The sequence below is a fragment of the Panthera leo genome, chromosome D4 (assembly GCF_018350215.1).
Source record: "Panthera leo isolate Ple1 chromosome D4, P.leo_Ple1_pat1.1, whole genome shotgun sequence".
In the NCBI taxonomy this organism is placed as follows: Eukaryota; Metazoa; Chordata; class Mammalia; order Carnivora; family Felidae; genus Panthera; species Panthera leo.
The window spans coordinates 24,370,815-24,392,200 of record NC_056691.1 but is presented as its reverse complement, the minus strand read 5'-3'; the positions used below and the strand labels follow the sequence as shown (position 1 = coordinate 24,392,200).

At 41.9% G+C, this 21,386-nt stretch overlaps 1 protein-coding gene across 3 annotated transcripts in view; it reads left to right on the top strand.

Annotated features, from left to right (window-relative positions):
• FRMD3 (FERM domain containing 3) overlaps nt 1–21,386 on the top strand; it is a 310,742-nt gene that overhangs the window by 245,299 nt on the left and 44,057 nt on the right. For all 3 annotated transcript variants that reach the window (XM_042913165.1, XM_042913164.1, XM_042913166.1), the window contains one exon: nt 319–443. In XM_042913165.1, coding sequence (XP_042769099.1) covers nt 319–443 — 125 coding nt within the window. The remainder of the gene's footprint in view (nt 1–318; nt 444–21,386) is intronic.

The following is a 21,386-nucleotide window of genomic DNA, read 5'->3' as shown; positions in this document are numbered from 1 at the left end:
CTGCCTCCCATGTCTTTATCAATGCCCATGCTGTCACCTTGCATGCCCAAATCTGGTAACATATGGGGAAGTACATTTTCAGTCACTGTGTTGCATTAGAACACAAGGACATTTTGTCAGGACCTTAAGGTTAAAAAGGTTGGTGCATCCTAAGTGTTATGTTGCCTTTACCACTGGCCTAATCCATTGTGTGAGTCCAGTGACAGTTCCCAACCTTGGTTGGGATGTTTTCCCTAACATTAACCTTGGTAGCTGACTGAGATGGAGGGTCTGGTGTTTGCAACAGAAACCAACACCCTGGCGTGTGTCTGTTTTCAGAGCCAACATTACTCAGAGCCGAAGTTCCCACTCTTTGAACAAACAGCTCATCATTAACATGGAGCCCCTGCAGCCCCTGCTGCCTTCCCCCAGTGAGCAGGAAGAGGAGCTTCCATTGGGCGAGGGTAAGTACCCTTCCTTCCGGAAGCTGGCATTGCAGCCTTACCCTGAAGGGATGAGAAGGCACCCATCCTGGATACCTGGGCAATGGTTAGGGTAGGGGATGGAGTGAGTCATGAATTGTTTCTAGTAAATAAACTGATTGCAGCTGGAAGTCTGCATTATATTGAGAGTCTTATTAGTTTCTCCCAGAGAAAGTTCACAGATACAAAGTATTCCTGGGGCGCCTGGGTGGCGCAGTCGGTTAAGCGTCCGACTTCAGCCAGGTCACGATCTCACGGTCCGTGAGTTCGAGCCCCGCGTCAGGCTCTGGGCTGATGGCTCAGAGCCTGGAGCCTGTTTCCGATTCTGTGTCTCCCTCTCTCTCTGCCCCTCCCCCGTTCATGCTCTGTCTCTCTCTGTCCCAAAAATAAATAAACGTTGAAAAAAAAATTAAAAAAAAAAAAAAGTATTCCTAAAAATTATGTGTTAAAGCAGTAATGGTGTTAGACCCCCACTCTCCAGCATGGTAGCCAGTAGCAATGTGTGGCTGTTTGAAACCTGTTTAAATTTGTTAAAATTAAAAATTAAAAATTCAGTTCTAGGCACATTAGCTGCATTTCCAATGAGTAGTATAGCCGCATGTGGCTAATGGCCACCATCTTGGAAAGGTCAGACCAAGAACATTTCCATCACTGTACAAAGTTTTCCTGGATGGTAAGTTTTTATTATAATCGTAATCAAATTAATGGTTGTAAGGAAATCTCCATAAGTGTCTCTATATTGGTCATTCTGTTCTGCCTCAATATTTCTTCATACTTATATTCCCTTTTCTGTAGGCCTTTCTCTGATAGTTTTGATACAAGCTAAAATATGTATGGTCCACTTCAACTCAAAAGTTGTATTTTTAAGGACTATAATATGTGTGTGTCTAGGCTTTTTATTTTTTCTTTTTTTAAATTTTTTGGTTTTAAGGACTTTACTTACTTCAGAGAAGAATCTCCCCACACTGCTTGCTGTAGACACCTGGTGAGGCAAATCTTACATGCTAATTTCAGTGTATTTTCAAATACACACAAAATAAAGTTACTGGAAACCTGAACACAAACATAACATGCTTTTCCCTAACATTAAGTGGCTTGGGTTTTATCATTTAAAATTAGGATATTGAGCAGCTTCAAGAGAGCAGGTCTCTCTGTCCCCAAAAGATCACCTTTACCTGCAGCTTCATTTCAAGGATTCTGTCCATAGGGGAAAACTCTTCTGCCTGTAATAAGAGTGTGGCTTGGGATGCAAATACTCTTGGGAGAAGTAGGAGTGGCTACTTGACACTGAAGTGTAAATAATTTTAGTAAATCTTTTACCTGTAAGCAAGTTTAATGGTGAGAAGGAGAACCGGATAACTGGATGGCCCCAGATTCCACGAGTGGAAGGAAAGCACGCAAAGTAGGAAGGATGGGGCCTTAGGGGACCCAGCTGAGCCACAAGATGATGATAAGGAGAATGTCTTTGTTATAATAATGGCCTGTACTCTGTCTTAACTAACTCTGGAAGTTCCATGCTAAATGAGTTCTCTCAGTCCAAGGATCTCTCAGTCCATGGTGCTTGTCTACATTTTCCAGCACCCTCTCTGTTTTCGTATGGTTTTCAAGTGAAATAAAAGCAGCTTTCACTCCTGATCACCAGTGATGTTCTTCTGGGCTTCCTCTTGTAGAGAAGGAAAAATTCTTCCCCTTCAAGGTCTTTCAGCTGGGCTAAGATTTAATTTATGTAAGACAAATTAATGGGAGAAAAAAACCCTGAAGTTTTATTACATATGCACAGAGGCCCCAAAATGAAGTTGAGACCTAAATAAGTGATCAGGAGAGGCACTTTGTATACGTTTTATTTATTAATTTTTAAATGTTTATTTTTGAGAGGGGGAGAGAGAGAGAGAGAGAGAGAGAGAGAGAGAGAGAGAGAGAGGAAGCCAGCGGGGAAGGAGCAGAGAGAGAGGGAGATAGAGGGTCCAAAGCAGACTCTTTGCTGACAGCAGAGAACCCAAGGTGGGGCTTGAACTCACCAACCATAAGATCATGACCTGAGCTCAAGTCGGATGCTTAACTGACTGAGTCACCCAGGCGCCCCTGTATATACATTTTAGACAAAGAGATAATAAATCTGTGAAGTATTGATAGGATAAAGAAAACAGGTGTTTGGGAGCTTTAATTAGCAGGGAATTCTAAGCAGAATTTAGGCTGAGGTTGTAGTAGTTTGGAAAAAAATAACAGGGTTTGTTTCTATAGCTTTCTTGGCTCCAAAGTCCCTGTCTCTGGTGATAAGGATGTTGTTTTATTTTCCAATTCAGGGAAGGTATTTTTCATATGGGAGATGTGTTTCCTGCTTTCTGGGGGACAGAGGAGGGTCTGAGTGTCCTTGCACTGTTTTTTTTTTTTTTCCAAGTAACTTCAATTCAAAGTAATTAATATGTACCGTAGTACATTTGGGTGGCTTGCCCTGGACCCCTACACTCTCACATACCTGGAAATCGCTTTTGCTGGAGGTCATGATTATTCCAAAGTTGAATGGGGAAGAGGAAGGGAAAAGGAACAATCCAAGCCTGGAGTTTTGACTGCCTTGTCTACAAAGATGGAAACCTAGATGGGAATAAAGGTTCCATCAGGAATATGGAAGTCAGGCTGCTGTGGCCCCAGGAGTCTCTCCAAGGATATAATAAGGAGCTGGGAAAGCTTTACCCTGGATCCTTTGCCCCCATTCAATTAAAAACCTCCATTTTGCTCCATTTTCCATAAGGAGGTTCCACTGCTAAATCCTAACCTTGTCTTTAATGTGAACACTGTGGACAAGAGACACATACATTACAATTAACTGCAATAAAAATACAAATGTACATGATGTGTGATAAGAATCCATAAGCTACTTTTTCAATTTTTTCCAGTTATTTTAAAGAAGAATCTTAAGTTCTTTCACCAGCTATAAAGTCAAACTGATAGGTTGCTCTCTTTAAAAGTCCAAAATGAGGGGCGCCTGGGTGGCTCAGTCGGTTAAGCGTCCGACTTCAGCTCAGGTCACGATCTCGTGGTCCGTGAGTTCGAGCCCCATGTCGGGCTCTGGGCTGATGGCCCAGAGCCTGGAGCCTGCTTCCGATTCTGTGTCTCCCTCTCTCTCTGCCCCTCCCCCATTCATGCTCTGTCTCTCTCTCTGTCTCAAAAATAAATAAACGTTAGAAAAAATTTAAAAAAAAAATAAAAGTCCAAAATGACTCTAAATGTCTAATAAAAATTTTTTTATTAGACAGTCTCCTTATGAGACATCTGGATTTTGAAGCTCAGGCAAACCCTATCAATCTCCAGGATATAGAATCAACTTAAAAGGAAGAGAAGTAAAAATGACAGTATTGTTAAATGTCCAGTAGATGGAATGACCTTCTCAATCTAGAGAAAGAAAGCAAAATCATTTTAGGTACCATGAAATTCAAAGTTATGATTTCTCACAGTGAACCTAGTTCTGTGTTCTTGATACCATTATTTCTCAGTTACTATTTTAGAATCTGATTCTGCTCTGGGTATCTTGTCTTTGAGTATCAGGCAATGGGATTTAGACAATCCATAGGGATAAATACTTATTTGACAGATTTGTATTTCTCTGGTATATAAAGAGAAGAGACGCAGAGAACACAGCTTTAAACAAAGATGTTTCCACCTTTGTGAATGGACTTTCTTGGCATATACAGTGTGATTAATTTAGTTTCATCTTTGTATTTTGATAGTTCAGTGCTTTTTATGCCTGAGCATCAGCCAAATTGAAAGAAGCTAGGAATTCATTCATTCCTTAATGCAGCATCTATGATAAATACAACAGATACAACTGGTAGACCACACTTAGCATGTGCAGGTTACTGTAGCCTATAAAGATGAAGACACTGTCTTCCTGAAGGCTCACAGCCTGTTGGGGAATCTGAAGCAGAATCACAGAGGTGACGAGTAGGTTCTGCCTCTGCAGATTGAAAGTGCACTCACTTTTCTACATGCCTCATGAGAGATCAGTGCCTCAAACTACCTGGAGAGTGCCTTGTTCCTTCTAGTCCAATTAGAGTGTCTGACATAAAATTGGTAGGCCAAGGAATGGGGTGGGTGAGACTGACAGGCAGAGGGAATTGTGAGTGATCTGGTCTGGCTGCATTGATTGCTTTGGGGAAGAAAGATCAGGGGATAAAGTGAAAGGCAGGTTAGAAAGTTAAGAAAGGATCAGATCATGAGGGTCTCTATGACTTGCCTGGAGAGCTTCGACTTTAATCTGAGGGCATTTGGGAGACCCTGGAGGATTTCAGGTGTGGGAATGACCTGATTGGAATTGTGTTTTATATCATTTGTGGTGTAGAGAAGACAGATTAGAGGCAGGTATGGCCGAAGCAGAGTTTTTCAAACATCAGCACCATTGACCTTTTAATCTGGGTAATTTTTTGTTGGGCACTGTCCTGAACGTTGTAGGATGGTTAGCAGCATCCTTTGCTTTTACCCAGTAGATGCCTGTTGTATCCCACCTATCTCAACAACCAAAAATGTTTCCAGGTTTTGTCAGATTTCCAGGGGGAACACATTTGCTCCCTGGTTGAGAATCTCAGGTTTGGAGGCACAGAGACCACACAGGAACCATAGCAAAAGCCCAGAAAATAGATAAACAAGGGCTGAACTGAGGCAGAGAGAGTGGGACTAGGGAGGAGGCAATGCATCCACGCTAGTCAAGTGGTAGAGTTGTCAACACGGGGTCACTGCTTACATGGCAGGTGAGCAGCCCATGGACTCCTGTCCAGGTTCTGCCCTTGTTTTTGAGACTCAGAGTGAACAGTTCAGCCTCTTTAATGATGAGACCGTAGAGGCATAGGAAGGCTTAAGTGACGTGTCAGTATCACACTGGGAGTCCATGGCAAAAATGATTCCATTTGGATATTGGAGGCATTGAGAGAGTTACATACTATGCATTGCTTTGCTGAGCTTCAAACATGGTGTGGAGAGTGGACCTCACTATTCCCTGACTCCGTAGAGTGGTTCAGATTCTGATTCGGGGGAGTTTCAAATCACACATTTTGGAACTGGATCCATGAACAGGTCAAGGCTGGCAGCCTGCATTCTGTTACAGGAGTTGTCTGGTTAGGAATTTTTTAAAAACTGGGTTTGGAGAAGAAAGAAGTTCTTAACCCTGACCCTCGGAGGCACCCTGTCTGTGAGGTCCTGGGAAGGTCCTGGCACCTTGTCTCACATGGGTGCCATGGTGGTGGCATCTGTACTGCCATCATGACTCTCTGGGGTTATAACCACTCATTTGTCTGACAAGCTCTTTTTATTCTTCCTAGAATTTCATGTTTCTCAAAGACAGCTGTGGAAAGCATTATTGCCCAGATTAGCCTGGTGGCGCTTTGGGAAAACGTGTGACCCCAGTCATTCCTATGACAGCTGGAGGATTAGCTCTGAAGTTGGCTGTATCTGGGAAGAGACAAAACAAAACCAGTTCCTAGGCACCACTAGGCAACAGGAAAGTTTTCACTGCTACCCCAAAGTTGCTCAGATACAGGATCCAAGTAGATGAGTGCTATATGGAAAACTTTCTATGGGAATGGCAAACCATTTGAAAAGTGCCATGTAGAGCTTCTGAAAATTTCAGGAGAAGAAAAAATTGTAAGTAGGAATTGTTCTGGGTAAAAATGACATTTTAAGGAGTCATTAATATGAATAAAATCACGCTCAATATGGAGTAGGGTCTCCATAGTGTGGACAGCAAAATGCTTGTGTGTTTTATTTGTGGAGTGTACTTTTTGTTATAGAAATGCTGGATTATGGTAGAGAAGGTGAATAACATTCTTGCAGGACTTGGTAGCTGGCAATTACTGACACCCAATGAAAATCATTCTTACCTACGAGAGGAGTGGTGCAGGCTGGCATAAATGAACAGGCAGGGAAGCGTGCTTTCTTCCCCTTGGTAGAAAGAACTAAATAAGAGTTGAAAGTGTTTGATACCCTTCCGCTGGCAAAACAAAGCACAGTGGCGACACTGGAATTTCTATAAAGGAGTGTCTTCAGGATGGCAAGGTGGTTGGATTGAGGGTGGCTTGAAGCTGCATTTGCATATGGTTGAGAATAGATCTATACCAAAGCATAGATAGAAATTAAGGAGAGTGGTAATACTAGCTCTTCCATGCCACCATTTATCTTTTTGTGTGTGTGTGTCCCTGTAAATGTCTGTGTGTGTTTGTGCATGTGTGTTCGAGTGCATGCATGTGTCATGGATGTGGCTCTGTGTGTGGAGGGGTGTTTACAGTGTTACAATTTAAAGGGTTGTTTACAGTGTTCAGCCCCAACCATAGATTGCTTACAATGATGCCATTGAAATTCTAGGAAGTCTGTGAATCTGTGAAGGCATTCCGAGCATTTAAAAGGCATATTGTCCTTATCATCAAGCATGCTGTACTCTTGACCCCACTCCCTTCAGCCCAGCACAGAGCAGGTGCCCTTTGTGACCTACTGCATTTTCCCATCTTAGGGTCTTTCTTTTATTTTTATTTGAATATAGCTGACACACAATGTTACATTAGTTTCAGGTGTACAGCATAGTGACTCAACAAGTCTATGCATATGCTGTGCTCACCACAGATGTTGCTTCCATCTGTCACTGTGCAATGCTATTACATTACCATGACCTTATGCTGTGCCTTTTATTCCCTGACTTATTCCTTTCTAACTGGAAGCCTGTATCTCCCACTCCCCCTCATCTATTTTGCCCATACTTCCCCCAACCCTCTGGCAACCATCAGTTCTCTGTATTTATAGGTCTGATTCTGCTTTTTGTTGTTGTTTGTTTATTTATTTATTTATTTATTTATTTTTGGATTCCACATAGGGGAGAAGTCCTATGGTATTCGTGCCTCTCAGTCTGATTTATTTAACTTAGCATAATACCCTCTAGGTCCATCCGTGTTGTTGCAAATGGCACAATCCCATCCTTTTTATGGCTGCATAGTATTCCATCACACCCACACACACCCCCACACCCATACCCACACACACACACACACACACACACACACACACACACATGCCCCACATCTTCCTTATCCATTCATCAGTGGACACTTAGCTCATTTCCATATTAAAAATAATATTTTTATTATTATTGGATATTAAAAATAATGCTGCAATAAACATAGGGATATAGGGGCACCTGGGTGGCTCAGTTGGTTAAGTGTCTGACTTCGGCTCAGGTCATGATCTCATAGTTCATGGGTTCGAGCCCTGTGTCGGGCTCTCTGCTGTCAGCACAGAGCCTGCTTTGGGTCCTCTGTCTCCCTCTTTTTCTGCCCCTCCCCCATTTGTGTGTGCTCTCTCTCTCTCTCTCTCTCTCTGTCAAAAATAAATAGTTAAAAAAATAAACATAGGGGTGCATGCATTTTCTCAAATTAGCATTTTTGTTTCTCCTTGGTAAATACCCAGTAGTGGAGTTACTGAATCATATAATATATCTACTTTTAATTTTTTTGAGGAACTTCCATACTGTTTTCCATAGTGGCTGCACCAATTTACATTCCCACCAACAGTTTACAAGAGTTCCTTTTTCTTTACATCCTCACCAATGTTTGTTATTTCTTGTTTTTTTGAATTTAGCCACTCTGACAGGTGTAAAGTGATATCTCATTGTGGTTTTGATTTGCATTTTCTTGATGATTAGTGATGTTGAGTTCTTTTCATGTACCTGTTGGCTATCTGGATGTTTTCTTTGGAAAAATGTCTATTCAGGTCCTCTGTCCATTTTTTAATTGGATTGTTTTTTGGGGGAGGGTGTTGAGTTGTGTAAGTTTTTTATACATTTTAGATACCAACCTTTCATCAGATAGATCATTTGTAAATATCTTCTACCCTTCAGTAGATTGCCTTCTCCTTTTGTTGATTGCTTCCTTCACTGTGCAGAAGCTTTTTATTTTGATGTAGTTCCAATAGTTTATTTTTACTTTTGTCTGTGTGTGTCCCTGCTTGTGTGTGTTTATTTTGCTTTTGCTTGCCTTAGAAGACATGTCTAGAAAAATGTTATTGCTGATGTCAGGGAAATTACTGCCTGTGCTCTCTTCAAGGATTTTTATGGTTTCAGGTCTCACATTTAGGTCTTTAATCCATTTTGAGTTTATTTTTGTGTATGGTAAAAGAATGTGGTCCATTTTCATTCCTTAACACGTAGCTGACCACTTTTCCCAATACCATTTGTTGAAGAGACTCTTTTTCTAATTGTATATTCTTGTCTCCTTTGCCATAGATTAGTTGACCATAATCATGAGTTTATTTCTGGGGTCTCTATTCTATTCTATTGAACTATGTGACTATTTTTATGCCAGTACCATGCTGTTTTGATTACAGCAACTTTGTAGTACATCTTAAAACCCGGGATTGTGATAACCCCAGCTTTGTTCTTCTTTCTCAAGGTTGCTTCAGAAATACTTATTATTATTTAGTATTATTTGTTCTAGTTCTATAAAAAATGCTGTTGGTATTCTGATAAGGATTGCATTGAATCTGTAGATTGCTTTCGGTAGAAGGGGACATTTGAACAATTTTAATTCTTCTAAGTCATGAGCGTGGAATATCTTTCCATTTTCTTGTGTCATCTTCAGTTTCTTTCATTAGTGTTTTATAGTTTTTAGGGTATAGATTTATCACCTCTTTGGTTAAATTGATTTTTACGTATGTTTTTCCTTTTTGGTGTAGTTGTAACTATGATCGTTTTCTTAATTTCTCTTCTACTTTGCTATTAGTACCCAATTAGTACTGATTAATACCCAGTTTCTTCATATTAATTTTGTATTCTGCAACTTTACTGAATTCATTTATTACTTTTAGTAGTTTTTGGTGGAGTCTTTATGCTTTTCTGTTCGTAGCATGTCATCTGCAAATAGTAACAGTATAACTTCTTTACCAATATAGATGCATTTTTTTTAAACGTTTATTTATTTTTGAGACAGAGACAGAGCATGAACGGGGGACGGGCAGAGAGAGAGGGAGACACAGAATCGGAAGCAGGCTCCAGGCTCTGAGCCATCAACCCAGAGCCCGACGCGGGGCTTGAACTCACGGACCACGAAATCGTGACCTGAGCTGAAGTCGGACGCTTAACCGACTGAGCCACCCAGGCGCCCCGATATAGATGCATTTTATTTCTTGTCTGATTGCTGTGGCTAGGACTTCCAGTACTTTGTTGAATAAAAGTGGCAAGAGTGAACATCCTTGTCTTGTTGGTGATCTTAGAGGAATAGTTCTCAGTTTTCCCCATTGAGTATGATGTTAGTTGTGGGTTTGTAATTTATAGCCTTTATTATGTTGAGGTATATTCCCTCTAAACCCACTTTGTCAAAAGTATTTTTTATCATGAATGGATGTTGAATTTTGTCAAATGCTTTTTCTGGCATCTATTGAGATGATCATATGATTTTGATCCTTCATTTTCTTAATGTAGGATATCATATTGATTGATTTGGAGTCATTGAAACCGTCCTTGCATCCCCAGAATAAATCCCATTTGATCATGGTGAATGACCCTTTTAAGTGTTGTTAAATGTGGTTTGCTAATATGACATTGAAGATTTTTATATCTGTGTTCATCAGGGATATCAGCCTATAATTTTTTGTGTGTGTGTTATCTTTGTTTGGTTTTTGTATCAGGTTAATACTGGCCTTACAGAGTATATCTGGAAGCTTCCCTTTATCTTCTATTTTTTGAATAATTTCAGGAGAATAGGTATAAACTCTTCCTTCAGTGTTTTATAGAATTCACCTCTGAATCCATCTGGTCCTGGACTTCTATTTTTTGGTAGTTTTTTGATTACCAATTAAATACCATTATTAGTAATCAGTCTGTTCAGATCTTCTGTTCCTTTCTGATTCAGTTTTGGAAGTCTGTATGTTTCTAGGAATTTATCCATATCTTTTAGGTTGTCCAATTTGTTGGCATATAAATTTTTTGCAGTATTCTCTTATAATCCTTCATATTTCTGTGGTGTCAGTTGTTACTTCTCCTTTGTTTCTAATTTTATTTATTTGGGTCCTTTCTCTTTTTTCCTTGATAAGTCTGGATAAAGATTTATCAACTTTGTGTATCTTTTCAAAGAACCAGCCCTTGGTGTCGTTGACCTTTTCTATTGTTTTTTAGTCTCTATTTCATTTGCTTATTCTCTATCTTTATTATATCCTTCCTGCTACTCACCTTGGGCTTGTTTGTTCTTTTTCTAGTTCCTTTAGGTGTAAAGTTAGATTGTTTGAGATTTTTCTTGTTTCTTGAGGTAGGCCTGTATTACTGCATATTTCCCTCCTAAAACTGCTTTCACTGCATTTCCAAAATTTGGACTGTTGTGTTTTCATTTTCATTTATCTCCAAGCACTTTGTGATTTCTTCTTTGATTGCTTTGTTGACCTACTGGTGGTTTAGTGTCATGTTGTTTAGCCTCCACATGTTTGTGCTTTTTCCAGTTTTCTTTCTTCTCATTGATTTCTAGTTTCATTATGGTCAGAAAAGATGTGTGGTATTATTTCAATATTCTTAAATTTATTGAGACTTGTTTTGTGGCCTACATGTGATCTCTTGTGGAGAATGTTCCATGTGCACATGGAAAGAATGTGTTTTCTTTTGTTTTTGGATGGAATGTTCTGTATGTATGTTATGTCCATTTGGTCTAATGTGTCATTTAAAGACACTTAATGATTTTCTGCCTGGATAATCTACCCATTGATGTAAGTGGAGTATTAAAAGTCCCTTACTATTATTATGTTATCATAAATTTCTCTCTTTAAGTCTGTTAATATTTGTTTTATATATTTGGGTGCTCCAGTATTATGTGCATAGGTATTTACAATTGTTATATTCTCTTGTTGGATTGATCCCTTTATCATTATGTAATGTCCTTGTCTCTTATACGGTCTTTGTTTTAAAGGCTATTTTGTCTGATCTAAGTAAGTATTGCTACCTCAGCTTTGTTTCATTTTCATTTGCATGGTAAATGTTTTTCCATCCCTTCACTTTTCAGTGTGAATGTGTCATCAGATCTGAGGTGAACCTCTTATAGGCACATACAGATGGGTCTTGTTTTTTTTATCCATTCCACCCCACGTGCTAATCTTTCAACATCATACCGGGCAAAGCCACTCTTACACTACACAGCTGAACCAGTCACATCACCGGTGAAGCCTCTCACATCCCAAGGCTGCTAGGGGTATGCTGCTTATGAATTCCTTCTTCCATTCTCCACTGGGTCTGGCCCCCTCCCTGCTGATCTGATATGAAAATTCTCCTCCTTCTTTTCTCCCTCTGTGGGGTTTCATGGCTCTGGCTCAGACAGATTTAATCTCTTCTCATAGCTTCAGTGTCTTTCTTCCCTGCCATTTTCCCCCTTATGTTAAGTAATTTCTTCCCCTGGCTTAGCATATATCAGGATATGCACTAGGAGTGACACACTGGTCTTTTTTGAAATTTCTTTTATACTGTATTCCAGCAAACAGTAGGAGCTGTTCATAAATTCTGTGGAACCACCTTTCCCCCTGTGGTCGCTGCTACTTGGTGACGGCAGATCAATTAGCACCAGCTCTAATTGCACTTGTCCCTGCCGTAGGGTTTGTTTTTATTTTTTATTATAAAACTGATTATGATCTAGAAAATTTACAAAGTTCTAAAACAGATAAAAATCACCTCCCAGATTGTCCCACTTCCTAGAGACAATCAATGTTAATGTGTTAGCAGTTTCCTTCCCAATGCATTTTAATGCCATCGCAATCATCTCATGCGCATAGTTTTTGAAATTCCTGCTTTGTTTGCTTAATGTCGAAACCATCAGTGCAAGAAGATATATCATAAATGAATTGGGAACATATTTAGCACAAATGCAGACACATGGACTAATATCCTGAATAACAAGGTACTCCTGAAAGGGCTATTTCAAGCATCATTCCAGCACTATGCAACTTTGGGCTCTCTTGAACTTTTTCATTCAGTGGCACCTACAGTTTCCCACTGCTGATAGGCATATGGCAGCCACACCTGCTTCTGTAGGAGCTAGTCGCCTTCCCAGAGCAGAGGACAGCTTCTGGGTGTATTTATAACTGCGGTAGTGGATTAGCAAAGTCAAAATTCAGAATCTGTTATCACGTCTATTGAGCTCTGGAAGAAAGAACCACAGCTTGTGTCAGCCACTCCGCTGGGGTAGAGATGCCAAGAACCACTCAGGGGACGAGATAAAGGCCTTGAGCAAGCTCTGCAAATTCACATTTGTGAGCTCTTAAAAGCTTTTCACCTTCCCTTTGTGTGCCTTTCTCTGGGGTTTGTTTCATCTCGGGAACTTTAGTTTCTGGTATCTACTGACTACTCAAGCACTCCTAAGAGTTTTGCTCACTTGAAGGAGATCTTTGAAATTTTAAGCATTTACCCTGCTGTAAGGAAGCTAAATGCTTTGTTTCTGATGTGATTTACGTGTGTTTTATCTTGCAAGGATTTTATATTTTGCATCACAAGATGCCAACAGTGTGCATCATCTCAGGTCTATAGTTGGCTAATTCCCATAAATTTTATTTTACACAATACCGTATTCCTCAGTGTAAATATAGCACCGATTCAGGTAGCTGCTCTGTTTCTGCATTGATGCCTTAGACAAATGGGGAAGTACGAACTCTGGTCTTGCCACCTCCACCAGGCAGGTAGGTGACCATCGACAAGATGCTCCACTTTCTGGAGCCTCATTTTTCTGGTCTATAAGGTAAAAAGAGTGGCCTTGAATACCACTCAAATACTTTCTAGCTCTAAACTCGATTCTTTTGCTTAATATCAAGGCCAAATTCTAAGATATGGCTTGACGTCTTTTACAGTGTAAATGGGAACTTGGGGACAGGAATGTTTTTCACAGCTTTTGGAGGTAGACGATGGTCTATCACAGATATCAGCAAACTATGGCCTATGGCTGGCCTACTGCTTATTTTTTTTTTCTTGGCCCAGGAGCAAATGGTTACATTTCAGATGATCATATAAATACCTACATAATAGCCTTGATTTTACCTCTTGGCCTGCAAAGCCTCAAATTTACTATCTGGGCCCTCAGAGGAAGTTTGGCAATCCCTGATCTAGCACTCCCCCCATCCCCTTGGTATCCTACAAATGAGAAAGCCCAGAGAGGGGAGATAGTTCGCCCAAAGTCGCTAGCTGGGTAAGGTCCTGGTTATCAAATTCCTGGGCCAGGGATCTTAGATGGCATCGAACACATCTAAGATGGCTTGGCTTTTTTTTTTTTTTTTTTTTTGCTAAAACAGAATCAGTAACCAAAGGACTGCATTTCTTTTTAAATTCTATCAAATGAATTATCAAAAGAGGTGACTTCTGTAAGTATAAGGAATCTGTGATTCAGTGAGAAGAGCGGCTGTACAGCTGGGGGGTTCGAGCCTTTGGCTTTCAGTCACAGTATGCCAGGCCCCAGTAACTGCTCAGAAATCTCCAGCACACTGGAGAGTGTCACCCTACCGGGAAAGGCATGGTCAGAGTGTGTGTCACACCCAGCAGAATTCTTAGTAGAACCTGGTTGCAGGGGAAACCCCAGACTTTGAGCAGGAAGCTTGTTGCCTTCTGGGAATCATATTCTGATTTTAAAGTCGAATTTGTTAAATAAGGAATGGCTCACTTCGGGCCAAGTTCTAATTACTCATTTGCTCATTACTGTGTTAAGGATCTTTGTTTCATTAGTGAAAGCCACTCGGTACAGAATTTCCCAAATCCCAGCTCCTGCTCCAGTGGGCACTTTGCTGCTGTACTTAAGTAGTAATAATTAATTGCTTTAAAGGACTCAGCTGGGGTGGGAAAAAAATATGTCAGTCAAGTGTCCCATGAAGTAATCCGGTCACGGCCCCTGAGGGTTGGGATATGAGCCAGGGGAGAGTTTAAGTGTGAGTAGTTGTGACAGCCAGAGTGTGGTGTGTGATGGAGAGAAATGTGGCTTGGCACTTACACAAGTAAATACTCCCATCATGTCCCTAAGAAACCGCAGGAGGGGAAAAGTGAAAATATTACTAAACCATTGTCATTAGGAAGCAGAGGCTGTAATTGTCTGAATTTTAGATGCATTCCAGAATCAGCATGGGGTTCTGTTTTCTAGTGTTGTTGTTAGTGGGTTAGCAGTGTTAAATAAATGTTCTTTGTGATACCCAGGCTTAGGTTGAGGCAGGATCTCACAGAATCTCCCTCCTCCCTGCTCTTCTGTTAAGACTCAGAATTTTGTAGAAAAAAAAGTGTTAGGCTGCATCCATTCCTGTAGGTAGACCTGTAATGGTAGGTCTGTGGCAATATTATGGGCAGTACGGGCAGGGTTCAGAAAAGAGGCTCTGACTGTTTTATTTTTAAACAATTTTTAGGGGCGCCTGGATGGCTCAGTCAGTTAAGTGTCTGACTTCAGCTCAGGTCATGATCTCGTGGTTCGTGAGTTTGAGCCCCATGTCGGGCTCTCTGCTGACAGCTTGGAGCCTGGATTCTGTGTCTCTGTCTCTCTCTTCCCCTCCCCCACCTCATGCTCTGTCTCTCTTAAAAATAAACGTTAAAAAATTAAAAAAATAATTTTTAAAGTTTTGACTGTATTAACATTTTTAGTGTCTGCAGGAAGGGTATATGTTACCACAGTTAAAGAGAGAAAGATAGCTGTATAAAGTTCAGTGAGTAGTAAGAGTAACATGGCCTAAGTTGATTTTATAATTTCAGAAGTTTCCGGATTTTACCAAGCAGTAATAAATGTGAAACAAAAGCAAAGGAAAAGGAGGCTGTGGTCAGTGGGCGCAGGCTGGATGTTGGGGTGTCCATAAGGATGCATGTCCAATGCCATCTACAGTGGGGTGCAGCCTCTTGCTTGGTTTGGCTAATGGTGAATTGAGGTCCTAGAGACATGGCTTCCAGAGCAGGGTGCATGGGCAGTGGCTGTGTACAACGGCCCGCTGGGGCAGAGAAAGAAACTATTCAGACTTCTGTTGGTATTTCACTTTTATCACCTTCTTATAAAGTTTCTATTTGTGTGACTTTTATATGGGACATAATATATGAAGACAGCTATATATGTGTCTAATTTATAAATAAATATGCATTTATTCCTAAGTAGACACATATTTCCTCCCCCCACCCAATAGGTCCAGATACAACTGCTGTAGATCTTCCAGATGAGTCTACAAAGAAGAAAAGGCAGGGCATGATTTTGAAACTCTGAAAACCCAGTTCATGCCAAAACCCCAGATTCCTAAAATAGATGTGAGATCTATGTGCTCTAGTTACGGTGGTGACACGCCTTTTTACATGCTTTTGGTCTTTCACGCTGGCAAACCGGGGTGAGTCACCCAAGCACTGGCTAGACCTTTGCCAAGCTGCATGGCAGGTGCTGCGTCACTCCCACTGACATGTTCGGTGGCAGCCCCGTGGCCTGACTTACGTGGGTGCCAGACTTCCCTTTCTGAGTGAGCACAGGACACGGCCTTAGTGAGGGTTCTCTGGTGGTGGGGAGGGTATTGGATAAAGAGAGAGAGGGCCGGAGTACGTTCCTTCCTTCTTTCCTTCATTCATTGGATAAACGTTTACTTTTTATCTGGTACATGCTAGCCACTGACATCACTTGGATCTTATTTCCTCTTTTATAAAACAAGATGAGATTATGTCTACGTTTCTTCCCCACTCTGGCTGTTGTTTCATAATCGTCCCCCCAGATTGCTGCCATTCTTAAAAATGTGCTTTCGGGGGTGCTGGGTGGTTCAGTTGGTTAAGCATCTAACTCTTGACTTTGGCTCAGGTCATGATCTCAACGGTTGTGAAATCGAGCCCCATGTTGGGCTCCTCACTGAGTACAGAACCTGCTTGGGATTCTCTCTCTCTCCCTCTGTCTCTGCCCTTCCCCTACTCTCTCTCTCTCTCTCTCTCTCAAAATAAGTATACACATTGTTTTAAATGTGGCTAACGAAACAGTAAGCATGGGGCACAATGATCTATAAAAGCAGGGTTACATTTTTTCCTTTATTTCTGTGAGTTGCAAATTTCCAGTATAAAATTGAAAATTAATAGCGGCTAGCTTAAAAGGGCATATAAGATGAACATTTCCCCACTTGAAAGAGCCTTCTAAAAAGTCTCCTTTTAGAAGAGAAGTCCAATTTGGAGACTTTTTTAACTCCCAAATCTCCACTTCAGCATAGGAAGTGTGAAAATGGGCAGGTGCTGTGGCCAAAAGAGAACTAAATCGGATTTTCAGGATGACCCACTTGGTAATCGGAACATAGACTAGGTTTCTCGGTTAAAGGAAGGGGTATCCCTATTCAAAAAACAAAACCTCCCTTGTGATCTATGGGCTTGTCAGTCCCCCTGCCTGAGCCCCTCTGCCACAACTGCACAATTTTGCCCTTATATACAGGCTCAGCCTCACCCCGACTCTAGAGCCAATCCTGCACTGACCTGGGAGGGAACTGAGAAGCTGAAGCCCGTGCTTTGGATCAGGCTTCTCTTCTTGCTCTGTTGCTCTGCCCTGTCTCCTTCTGGTCCTCATGCCAGCCTTGCTCCTTCTCCTGAGTCTCCATCCTGGTGCTGCCCTGGGGACAGACTCTACTCCAGATTGACCTTAGTGGCCTTGTATGGTCCTCAGTGGACCTTAGCATGACCTAGTATGGCTAGGCCGTACTCCCAACCGGCCGGGGCCTTGCCCTATCCTTTGGGTTGACAGCCTGCATGGATCTCCCTTGCTGGCTTCTATTGGGGCCATATTCTGTTCCTTCCCAGACCAGACTCCTTCCTAGCACTTGCCCCATCCTGAGTAGAAGAGTCTGACTGCCCAGTGGTCATAAGAAACTAAATTGTCAAATCCGTCTGCAGATTCCTATTCACTTTAACCTTTCAAATATACCCCAGAATCATGGCCACTGCACCATCCCAGCCACAGCCATTCTTCTGACTCCTGGATATACAGTATCTCTGCTTCTGCTCCAACCCCCTCCCCCACCCATATTTCCCACACGGCAAGCCAGTGATTTTTTTTATAAATGGAACTCCGATCTAGTTAAAAAATCTCAGCTCCTTGCTATGGTCTACACCTTGCCCCCTCCCTACCCTTAGGCCATTTCTTACTGTTCTCCTCTTGAATCTCGGTGTTCCTATCATACCAGTTGCCTTTCCCCCCGCGAATATGCCTATGCCAGCTCATGGCTACCTCAGGGCCTTTGCACAAGCCTCTTCATCTACTCAGAAGAGCTTTTCCTCTGGTCATTGTAAGGCCAGCTGTTTCTTTTAAGTCTTACCTGAGATTTCCACTCCTTGGAAAGTCTTCCGTGACTACCAAATTCTGTTAGTTTTCCCAACCTACCTGTTTGTTCTCTTTCTTGCCATCACCCTGTTTGATTTTTGTCAGGTGTGCTTAGCACTATCAAACACTCAATAACTATTTGTCCTGTTTGTTGGTTGTCTCCCTTGACTAAAACGTCAGCTCCATGAGAGAAGACTTCGCTTGCTACATCCCCCCCTGCCTATTATTGCCAGCACTGAAGAGACGCTCTGACACATAGAAGGAGCTAAATTAATACTTGGCAAATTAGTGAACAAGTAAATGAATGAATGTATGAGTTCTAACTGCAGCCAGGACAGCCTTTTTTTTTTTTTTTTTTTTTTTTTAATGTAAGAGAAAGCCTGTAAGGGGAATATTCTCCTGGGATTAGGGTTTACTGGAAGCCAAGCATGTTCTGTTCTGGTTTTTTTTTTTTTTTTTTTTTTTTAATCTGAAATCAAAAGCCATACCATTGTCATAGTAGGAAATCTGGCAAATACAGAAACCACAAATAAAAGTATAAAAGTACCTGCAGCCTTTTATGTTCAAACTGTGGTTTGAATGTGTATAACTCATCTGTATATTTTTAACAAATAGAGAATTATACTTGAGATATTATTTTGTAATCTGCTTTTTCATTAATATCATAGGAGCATTCCCTGTGACATTAAATATTCTTCCACAGTGTTAATTTGGAGGGACATACATTATTCAATCAAATACTACACAAAAATATCTCTTCCTCCCCCACCTTCCACCAAATTATATATGAATGTCTCTTATCGTAGCCTTACAAGACTGAGTATAGCAAGTTTTTAAAAATCTTTGATAATTTGAAAGGCAAAACTTAGAGTGGCTGGATCTTTTTCTTGCATTTATTGACCAATTGTGTTTCCCTTTCTGAGCAGGTAACTAGGATGTGTGCACCAGAGGCTCTTGGCTGGTGTGTTGGGCAGAAGGGTCGGGTCCTGCTACCTCTAGCTTCTTGATTACACAGCAGCTGCACAAGGAGCCTGTGGTTCCAGAAGAGCCTGCTTTTTGCTTATTGTTTTCCCCATAGGAAGATACAGATGCCTTGTTCCTGAATACCATCGGCAAAGCTGTTGGGGGAAAGTGGAGAAAAACTATTTATTAACGCAGCCCAGTTCAATTTCCTTTTACTCTGAGAAAAATGGCTTATCTGTAATGGTGACTTGTGCCTGGAGGGGGTGAAATAATAAAGTAGATGCGGTGAGAAAACAAAGTCATTCCGCCCAGAAACAAAGGAAATAGGTTCTTGCTTGAAACTACTAAGCCCAGACCAAAGGAGGCCTTTCCGCCTAGAGCCTGGAAAGATAGTGCTGCCACCCATTTCCTCCAGGGAGACCTCTGGGGGGCTGAATTGGCATCTGACAAACTGCACTATCCATCGATTGCCTTGATGCATCTAAGTTGGGGAACTTTTAAGCCTTAGCTTCAGCGAGGATAGAGGAAAAACATTTTGTCTATATGAAAGGTAGAGTCTGAATTGTAGGTAGCCTTGGTCAGTGAGCTGGTTTGAACTCTGCAAGGGAGATCCTCATGTCCATGTCTGCTCCTGAAGAATATGGTATAGTTGTGAAATTCCTAGTCCCTGTCCAGCCTCTGTGGGAGATTTCTGCTGGTTTCATCTATGGACTGCTGTGGAAGGTTCCCCTTTGTGTTACCACCACCCCTATAATGCGGGGAACTGTAGGTATTCTGGCACTACATTTATTCACAGGTTGTTTTCAAAAAAAGGTTTTTTTTTAAACATTTATTTAATTTTGAGAGACAGAGACATTGTGCGAATGGGGGGAGAGGCAGAGAGAGAGGGTGACACAGAATCTGAAACAGGATCCAGGCTCTGAGCTGTCAGCACAGAACCTGATGTGGGGCTCGAACCCATGAATCATGAGATCATGACCTGAGCTGAAGTCAGATACTTAACCAACTGAGCCACCCCAGTACCCTATTCACCTTGGTTTTTAAGAGTTTTAAGAGTACCTTGGGCCAGTGAATATGGATGTCTTTTTTTTTTAAGTTTATTTTTAGAGAGAGAGCACGAATGGGGGGGCAGAGAGAGAGAGTGCGGGGGTGGGGGGGTTGGGAGGCGGGTTCAGAGAATCCCAAGCAAGTTTCACACTGTCAGCACAGAGCCTGACATGGGGCTTGAACTCATGAACTGTGAGATAATGACCTGGGCTGAAATCAAAAGTCGGATGCTCAACCGACTGAGCCGCCCAGGTGCACCGGGTGTCTCTCATATACGTAGATAAATCAGACCGGGGAGGGAGAGTTGTGGTGCTGCACAATCTATGAGTGGCTTGCTGGGTAATGACTCCCATGAGGCACCTAGGCAGTGTCAGTGGCTGGTCCTCGATCCTTGGAGTTTTGGGTCCCTTATCTCACCCTCTCCTCTACTTGAGGCCCCTTCGATTCTCCTTTACTCAGAGTATGGATTCTTTTGTCCAGTGTGCAGGTGGGGAATGTCCTTCCGTCTTGGATTTATGGTTTGTGAAATTAATGGTCAAGTATTTGTGGTCATTGTTTTATTGGTGGGCTAGATTTGATCTCTGGGCTACCAATCAAGAAAAAGCCTCCAGGAATTCTGGGTGAAAGGAGAAGCCCGTCCATTACTAGTGCAGAATATTATCTTACCCTGATTAAAAGACAGCAAAACTTGTTCTCCTCTTGTGTTTGGAGAGACAAAGCAGCAAAGTGGAGAGACCACTGAACTTGGAGACTAGGATGCTAGGTGCAGTGTTTTCACTGACCAGGGTGATCTTGACCTCCTCTCTGTTTCCCTCGTGTTAGCCTCCATACAGGTCAGGTAAACTCTTAACAATTAGTAATACTGCTTCCCTACTGTTTGGAGAGAAGTAACTAGAAATGCTAGAGACAAATGGTTGACAGAATGAAGAGAATCCAGACTGTTTAAAACCCTCACTGTCCTCTCCTTGAGTAGTTCAGAGAGAAAAAGGAATGAGCATTGGGGGGAAAAATCACCAATGCTTCTTGAATAATTTCTCTCTCAGGCATTGATGGTGCTTGCCATCAGTCCCACACTGCCATCCTGAACTGTCAGCTGCTTATTGGCCACCTCTGCCTGGGTGCCACACAACAGCTCATACCTAACACATCAAACTTAATGGATTTACTACTACTCATGTTCTCTTCTGCCTCCAACCCCAATCTCAAAACTGCTCCTGCTCCGACGTGGTCAGTGACATTACCATCTACACAGTTGCTCAGCCAGAGACCTAGAGGCCATCTTTGCCTTGTTACCCCTCCCCGTACCCCCACCCACTCCATCCCAGAGTCCATTGCAGTGCAGAAATAACTCTGACGTTTGCCCCCAGCTCTTCAGCCTGCTGCGACAGCTTCATTGCGGGATTCCTTTTCTCTTGCTTGGAACATCGCAGGATCTTCCATATCGCTAAAGAAAGGAAGTGAGAGCAGAGCAGTATCCGATGGGTTCTTCCCTGATCTCTTTGTCTCGGTTTTTCTGCCTTTATTTAGAAATAATCGCTGGCAGCCCCAACAGACAGAGGGCTCTGCCTCTCTCCCTCTCCCTGGCTTGCATAAGCTGCCTATTTAGAGATGCCACGCTCTCAGTGCATGAGACGGCCAGGAA